Source organism: Protobothrops mucrosquamatus, unplaced genomic scaffold (assembly GCF_001527695.2).
Source record: "Protobothrops mucrosquamatus isolate PMUCROS unplaced genomic scaffold, P.Mucros_1.0 scaffold10175, whole genome shotgun sequence".
NCBI classification, from domain to species: Eukaryota; Metazoa; Chordata; class Lepidosauria; order Squamata; family Viperidae; genus Protobothrops; species Protobothrops mucrosquamatus.
Genome location: NW_015395962.1, coordinates 308 through 8,952, shown reverse-complemented (window position 1 = coordinate 8,952; position 8,645 = coordinate 308). Strand labels below are relative to the sequence as shown.

At 42.6% G+C, this 8,645-nt stretch overlaps 1 protein-coding gene across 1 annotated transcript; it reads right to left on the bottom strand.

Annotated features, from left to right (window-relative positions):
- Positions 1-4,259: 4,259 nt before the first annotated feature.
- LOC107301136 (proline-rich protein 5-like) lies at positions 4,260-8,019 on the bottom strand. Its single transcript, XM_015830398.1, has 3 exons — positions 7,988-8,019; positions 7,604-7,764; positions 4,260-5,103 (listed from the first exon to the last, which is right to left on the bottom strand). Exons 1-3 carry the CDS (start codon positions 8,017-8,019, stop codon positions 4,565-4,567), a joined length of 732 nt encoding a protein of 243 aa, XP_015685884.1. The 3' UTR covers positions 4,260-4,564.
- Positions 8,020-8,645: the final 626 nt, after the last annotated feature.

Here is an 8,645-nt window from a genome sequence, read left to right as displayed (position 1 = left end):
AACTGAAACAAAGGTTCGTGACCCAGGTGCCTCTTAAGGAACATGGGAACAAAGCAACCACCTCTTTTGTTTGCTTTATTATTGTAGTATCAACAACAGTGATGGTACCATAAGAGGACTAAAGAAAAAGAGTCTATGTTAGTGTTGAAGGAACGAATGTGAGGAGGGAGCATGAAGGCATTTAGTTGTTCGAACCCCTAGGAAAGCAGGCACAGGAATGGAGTCCCTATATTCTGGGACAGGAGTAGGCAACCTTGGCTCTTTTATGACTCGTGGACTTCAACTCCCAGAATTCCTGAGCCAGCAATGCTGGCTCAGGAATTCTGGGAGTTGAAGTCCACGAGTCATAAAAGAGCCAAGGTTGCCTACCCCTGCTCTGGGAGATGGGTCAGCCAGCAAAGCTGCTTTTGTCCAGATGGGAGGGCAAGAAATGGCTGTGGCCAGAGTCCAGACCAAGCACCAAACTAGCCCCTTGCCAATCCTCTGCTATCCAACTGGGATCTTAAGTTGGCATAAGAAACTGCACCAAGCAAGACACACAGATTGTCCACCAATCTACCTGTTTGGGGTAAAGTATTAGACAACCATATATTGCCATTCTGGCCCAGGCAGAAGATGCCTGTGGAGGCCATGATGGCAGTGATTGATGCCAGTGAAACTGTACAGTTAGACTACCGCAACACACTCTCAATGGTAGTGCTTTTGAAGATGATCACGAAGCTGCAGTTAGTCCGAATGGCGATGCCAAGGTTAAGCTGTCTAGCACCAGGGTGGCAGCCTTTGCACCCATAGCCATAATTTTCAGCCCATATTTAAAATGCTGGTGTTAACCCATCAACTCCCCCTTCAGGGCCACCCCTTCCAACTGGAATCAGTTCCTCCTGTCCTTCACCCATCAAAGTCTGGGGGCAGTGGAAACTTGGAGGCAGTCTTCTCACTAGGGATCCCAACATTGTGGACAACCTATGGCATGTGGTTCACTTGACCCAAGTTTTCTGACCTTCTTTATAGGCAGTTCAAATTATCATGTCCTGAAAGATGTGTTGGTGCTCTGGACCACCTTTTAAACCTTGTGTGTGTGTGTGTGTGTGTGTGTGTGTTTGGACTATTCCGTTTGTGCTGTTTGAAATTGTTCTGCTGGCAGCAAGATCTGACTGCTGGCACAGGAATATGAGGTAATTTGAGGGCTAATCCACATGGAGCTCCGTTTCCATCTGTCCTGTTTGCCATCATTTGCTCCCTAGAGACTAAAATGGAAGATCTGTAACTTGAGCTGGCCACGAACAAGGAGTCTATATTGGAGATGGTGACCCTTTGAGAGCTGTATGCAACAATATTTCCTTTTGATGTATGTCGATTGGTGTACATTCAAAGTGCCAATAAAATAATAATAATAATAATAATAATAATAATAATAATAATAATAATAATAATAATAATAATTATTATTATTATTATTATTAGTATTATTAGTATTACCATTACCATTACCATTACCATTACCACTACTACTAATTCATTTGGGCAATAGTTTCAATGCTATGAATTAAATATTGTGTTGTGGGTGTCTTGGCATATATTTTTGGGTTAATGTGCTTGTGTATTTTATTCACACTGCTATAAACCACTTTGGGTCATCTCCACTGGATGCTCAATCATATGTAACATAGATAAATAAATTAAGATGACATTGATAAAAATATTCTCTCTGGTTTCTTTTGTTTAAAAAAAACCCCCACTCTGGACACAGGCTCTCAACCATTCAGTAGCAAGCACACTATTTATTTAAATTAGTTTTACAAATTTCACTTGATTGGTGAAAGACGTGTGGATGTACTGAGAATCATTAAAAAATAGTACCTGCTATAAATCAAATTCTATTATATTTGGAACAACTTTTTTAAAATTAAAACCCTTTTCTTCCTTTTGCAGTCTATAGACACATTTTAACTTTTGAAGAGCAGGATTTCATTTTAAGGAATTGTTTGGAAGTCATGAACATGGTTGTTAGCTTGATGAGGAAGGTAGGTTTTCTAATATTAATTGCCATTAAGACAGTTTCCTATTCAAGAAATCTTATCAAGGCAGTAATGAGGCAGAAAATGACACTTTTCCCCAACATGAATGCAAGGAACTTTTTCATACATGCATGTACAGTATGTCGGCTGTAACACCGATTTGCAAATAGGAATGACTGCTGATTAAGCACCACATACGTACTATTTTCAAGTCACCAAATACCACTTTAAGCTTAAAATTGTACACTTTTAAGTACAATAGAGATCTGTAAATAACCTTTCCATCAGCAGGACTCAAGTTCATCATGCTTAATTTCTCTTTACTACTTTCACTGTGTCATAGAGGTAACTAATTTTTTCTGTATCCATTATGGCAGCTTGTCGTGAGGTCAGTTCCTATGGTCGGCTGTCTGATGCTTAGTAATATCCCAGATTTGCTTTTCCAAGTGCCCAAGCTGAGATTCTCTCCTCCTTTGTAATGGTTGGACCCCAAAAGCACATATCTACCTTATTAGTGGCAGTAGTATCCTGCGCTAATCCTGCTCTTGCTGAAATAAGTCAGCTCCAACTTGTCAGGGTTCAGCTCTTTTTGTGCATTCAACCTCTGGCTATGGCACCATGAGATAAGAATAAAAACACACCCCAAACCCGTCCTTACTTAATTCCTGGAAAGGGGAGCCATATAAGACAACTGTCAATTCTTTAGTAAATGAAAAGAATAGTTCAGAAGTTAACCCAGGCAGCTGTGAAATCCTCGTGCTCTCTTGTAATCCAATCTCAATCCAAAGAATTGGATTTCCTCTCCTTTTTAGTCCATCCGGTCTTCACATATGATTGGCGTTCTTTGCATTCCTGCTCAACCATTTCGATAAGAGTAAACTAGAATCTTCCAGCCACTGAGACCTGACAGAGGGGACTTCATGACTACTCTGACTCTTCTACAAGTCCCAACAACACAATGGTCTTCTCCTCTGAGAGAAGTTTAACACTGCAAGGGCTGCACAACAAGAGGGCCATTCTGAAAACTGGCCATGGCTGGGACAGGCAGGGCAAATGAGGGGACTTCAACTTGCTTCTCCAACAGACTTGATGGTGCCACCATTGCTTGCACATGAGAGACTAGATACATGCATGTGCATACATATGGGCATGTACACACCTGAGCTAATCCCAATTCATCACTCACCGGTGCCTGTGCTGCACTTGAATGCCACAAGCTGTCTATTTCTCTCCTAAACTATCACACTTGGATTTTGAAGAAGTCATCTATGTTCTTTTCTACACCAGGAGCATCCACTAGAAGAATAACTGGATTCAACTTTTCTTTTATATATATCACTATCCCTCTTTTCTTTTGTAATGCCGAAGAAAAATAAAGTTTACCTAGTTCTGGCTGTTCTAAAATTCTAGAGTGTTGTCTCTTAATACGAGTCTCTTGTAGACAAATTATGTCCATTCTAAGTTTCTGTAGCCTATGAAATATTTTACTCCTTTTTGATGGGGAGTTGAGACCATTTATATTTATTGAGTATATTCCAATTTCCTCCATACTTTTAATTATTTCGGGATCTCAATCTTCTAGGTGAGCTTGTCTCTGATCTTTAGGTCTGACGTCTTCCTCTGATTGTGTCTTTTTTGGTAACTCCTCCTTAGAAGTCTCTGGAGTAAACGTTCCCTCTGGTCTCTTAAACTCCATATCGCCTTTCTCCAAAAAGGCTCTGTGATTATTAAAAAATTCCTCTGCTTGGAATGGGGTGTCCAATCTATATCTTTTCGAGTCCCAAAAAATCAGTAGCCCTTCTGGAATCAACCATCTAAAATTCACTCTTCTATCAGTCAGTTTCCTTGTTAAAAATTGATAATCTCTTCGTGCTTCCCTTATTTTTCTAGGACTCTGTTTAAGAACTACAAGCTCTTTATCTTTATACTTCATAGGTTGGTCCCTTACTATTCTCAAAATTTCATCTCGCCGATTTCTTTTAAGAAATCTAACGTGGACCTCCCTGGGCACTCTGTTCCTTCTTGCGTAATTGGAATTGACTCTAAAAACCTGGTCCAATTCCCTATTCATTTGGTCCTTTTCCATTCCAAGTAAATCCGCCAGTAGTCTACTTGGTAGTCTTCCTCTACTTGGCTCTGGTTGGCTGACTCCTGCAAGAAAGGAGAATGCTGAGGAAATCCAAACTGGAAAAACACTGGGAAAGAAGGCAATCAATGGGAGGCAAATCACATCCCCAGGAGGAGGGGGCACTTATGAAGGACATTTAGAGAGATTGAATAGTATCTCGGGCTTGTTATAATTTGTGGCTCAGTTCAACCTGGATATAAAACCTAAGCTCCATCACTACCCATAGCTCAGCCTGGTCATGGATGGACCTCAATGTGACTTTATGAACTTAGCCTAAACAGATGCAACCTGACCACAAAGTGGCACCACCATTTCCTCAAGCCAGGATTATCCACATTTCTCTGGGGGGAGGTCATCCTCTTTATCTGACTTGGAAGAGTAGGCAAAGAGGCCGGTGGACTTGTAAAGCACAACTCCTTCAGACCACGCTTTGTCTGTTCACATCCATATTGTACCTCGGGGAGCCAGAGCAGTGTTGGCCAAAATCAATGAAAATTCCATCTGAATCGGAATCAATCGATTCTAAAATCTGGTCCACGATGTTCTCAGGGCTGGCTGTGGGAGCGATGGCGAGCAAATCCGAATCCCGGCCTAACTCAAATGCCCTGGCCGGGTTGTCTATGGGATAGAAGAGTCCTTTGGGTTGATCAGACACACATTGCACTGAAGCAGCCGAAATCCTCTCCTGTTCTCCCGATGGTGGGATCTTCATGGTAAGCATGGAGCTCTTGGACCCATTGTCTGTGATGGTGGTGAGATTGGAGTAGCCCGGCATCTCGGCGCAGGAGGTCATTTCAGAAACCGAGTGTCGTCGGATGCTTGAGTTGTTGGCAGCTGCACCTTCTGTCTCATACTCGGCTACGGGAGTCAACAAAGGATTGTTGTAACTTTTGGATCTCACCACCGGATTCTTAGCAAGAATATCCCCCGATTTAGAGCGCCGAAAGAAGCGTTTTTCTGTTAACAAACACAGAGAACAATTAAAATTTTCACACTGTCCCTACCATCACAACCAACTCACCATAAAAGGTCTGTGCCCAGGTATCTGGATGGTGACATCAAATCAGTATGTGAACCTCCTTTCCTGACATTTGTATTTTTTTTTCCTGACCATTCAACTCTCCCGTGTCTGCTTGTATGACTGTGTCTCTTGGACATGAAACAAAAGAGCCTAATTGAAAGGAAGTATCCTGTTACCTTTGCTTTCCCAGGACCTCTGTAGATCAGTACTGTCTACCTTCCAAACATGTTCAGTCTTTATGAGCTTTTGGCCTCTGCAAATAGAAGCCTGGCGTTACTGTTTATTAGAGCAGGAATCATTGACTTCATTAGTTCAGTTGTATATTTTATCCTATTCTTCCATGAAGAAAGACATCATTTTGGTAGTTTCCTCTACAGCAGTGGTTCTCAACCTGTGGGTCAGGACCCCATTTGGGGTCGATCGACCATTTCACGGGGGTCGCCAAGCAAGGCTGTCCGCCATTTTTTTTGTCCGCCATTTTTTTTGTCCGCCATTTTTCCCCCTTTTCCAGCGGGTGCCTTACCTCCCTTGGGCTGGGCCAGCTGGTGGTCGGCCTGCTCTGTCTCTGCCGCTTGCCAGCTACGCCTCGGCCGGCGCAGGGGGCGGAACCACGCATGCGCGGCGCTCCCGGGCAGGGAAAGTCCTCGCCTTACGACCGGTTGGGTAGTCCTCGACTTACAACCGGTTTAGTCCTCGACTTACGACCGGTTTAGTCCTCGACTTATGACCAGTTGGGGTCGCGGCATTAAAAAGGTTGAGAACCACTGCTCTACAGAAACTGGTGGTGTACATCCACACTGCCTTAACTTCAGGAATTTTTTCAGGTTGGCCACTAGATGGCACTAGCTTAATACTGTACTTTTCCTAAGTTAGATCTTTGGCAGGTGAGATGTTTGCAAAAGGATGCAACAACAGACTATGCAGCCAAGGATTTAATGGAGAGGCATTTTGGCTTTCTTCTCTTTTACGTTCTTCCTTGTAGCCTCTTTTTCTCCCTACCTCATACACGAGAAGTTTCTACAAGTGTGTAGGTTTGTATATGTCTTTCTCCTTTGAGAATCCATCACAAAGAATATAAAATTACAACCCCCTCTTTTATCCCATACCCCCTCCTCCTGTTGTTTCTTCAAACAACAGCCCTGTGAGGTAGGTTGATCTAAAAAGGAGCGACTGACCCCAAGTTCAAAAGGGAATTTTTGTGGCTGATGACGATTAGAATCTGAGTTTCTCTACTCCTAGTCCACACTTTCTCTTCCACACTGATTCCTGGACTGAGAGGGAAAGATTGACCCAAAGTCACCAGGGAGTCTCTGTGCCTAAGTGGGGATGAGAACCTCGGTCTTCCTGCTCCTACCATAGTTCCAACACCTTTACCTCTGGCTCTTGGGCTGGGAGAGAGAGAGAGAGAGAGACCCTGGATCAAAGTCACACAGAAATTTTATGTGGCTGAAAAAGGATTGGACCCAGATCTCCTTGCTCCTAATCCAACACTTTCACCACTATGGAGTATCCCTCTTCCACTTGGAAAGTCTACTTGGTCAATTCTACAGTCCATGCCCTTCCTGAACAGATCTTCTCCATTCCAGGCACTGCAGTGTGATTTTCACAAGCTTCACAACTTTGAAAGGCAAAAGAAGCAAGTGTATGGAATCAGGAAGTAGGTTTTAGATATGTTAAGTATCTGATAAGAAATCTACTAACTCTTAAAGCTGGTTGACCTTGGGAGATGACATTGAGTACAGAGTACAGAGAGTACAGAGTACAGAGAAGAGGAACAAAGATGATTAGGGGACTGGAGGCTAAAGCATATGAGGAACGGTTGCTGGAATTGGGTATGTCTAGTTTAATGAAGAGAAGGACATGATAGCAGTCTTCCAATATCTCAGGGGCTGCCACAAAGAAGAGGGAGTCAAGCTATTCTCCAAAGTGTCTGAAGGCAGGGCAAGAAGCAACGGATGGAAACTAATCAAGGAGAGAAGCAAACTAAGGAGAAACTTCCTGACAGTGAGAACAATTAACCAGTGGAACAACCTGCCTCCAGAAGCGGTGAATGCTCCAACACTGGAAGTTTTTAAGAAGAGACTGGACAGCCATTTGTCTGAAATGGTATAGGGTTTCCTGCCTGAGCAGGGGGTTGGACTAGATGACCTCCAAGATCCCTTCCAACTTTTTTTTTTAATAATAATAATAATTATTATTATTATTATTATTATTATTATTATTATTAATAATAATAATAATAATAATAATAATAATATATACAGGCTGTCAGATTATTATTATGCAGAATTAATAAATTGCTTTCTGTTACGTTTATCACTGTGCTGTTTAATTTTCATGGTACTTATTTTCAGCTGCAATCTACCCCTGGTGACAGGGAGTCATCACACAAGTAAAGAAGATAGGCTACCACTTGCCAAGCTCTAGAAGTATTACCTAAAATGCAGGAGGAGTGAGCGAGAGCGCCATCCCTGGAGTACAAACCGTACGTCCCCAGGTAAGGGGAAACAACCTTCTGTAAGAGAGTTTCCAACTTCAAATAATCTTCAGTAACTCCTTTCGATTCATGAACACCCTGAAAAACCAAAAGGAAAACACTGCTTCAGTTTTTTTAAAAATCAAGTATAACCTGTTGGATTGAAATGAACGGGAAGTGCAGGGCTGGAATTAGATTAGTTTGGACCAGGAGCTCTTTGCTAGAAGAGATGATAACTAGCTGGTTTACCCATCCGTGTTCATCCATCAGGAAGGAATCTGCTTAACCTGGAGATGGAAAACATCCATATCAACCTTCTTAACTAGAAGGTTCCTCTGGCTCACCTTAAGAAGCCTCCCAAGATATCTGTCCACATGGTTAGATCACTGGCCATCAACCTACCCAGTTATCACTTGATGGCTGGCCAATAGTCCCCAATTTGCTTGCTGTAGGCACCTAGCCCGTTTTTCCTTCAATTTATCTTCTTCCTTGGTTAGTTTCTTTTTCTGGGTTGGCCAATTCATGGTCTTGCACAGGGGTCTTCAAACTTGGCCCTTTTATGACTTGTGGACTTCAACTCCCAGAATTCCTCAGCCAGGCACGTGCCTGGCTGAGGAATTCTGGGAGTTGAAGTCCACAAGTCATAAAAGGGCCAAGTTTGAAGACCCCTGGTCTTGCACAAACTCAACAGATGGGGCTGATTCAATAAGCAGATGATCCATGTTGTGCAAATGCAGCCACAAAGACACAGCACCCTGACAATAGGATACGGATGGTGTTCTTGGACAGCAAAGGAAAAAATTATGTCCACCTTGAGTGTCTTGTGGGATAAAAAAGAGGCAGACGCTCTTGTCCTGAATTCTCATTTTTGGATCTCAATTTGCAAGAAGGGGCAGAGCCACGGATTTGTAAGTGATTAACAAGCTGCAATGGGAACTAACTTGAGCAGCAAATTAAAATAGCAACTTCAGGAGCGACACAACACGTGTTTAAAAAAAAAAG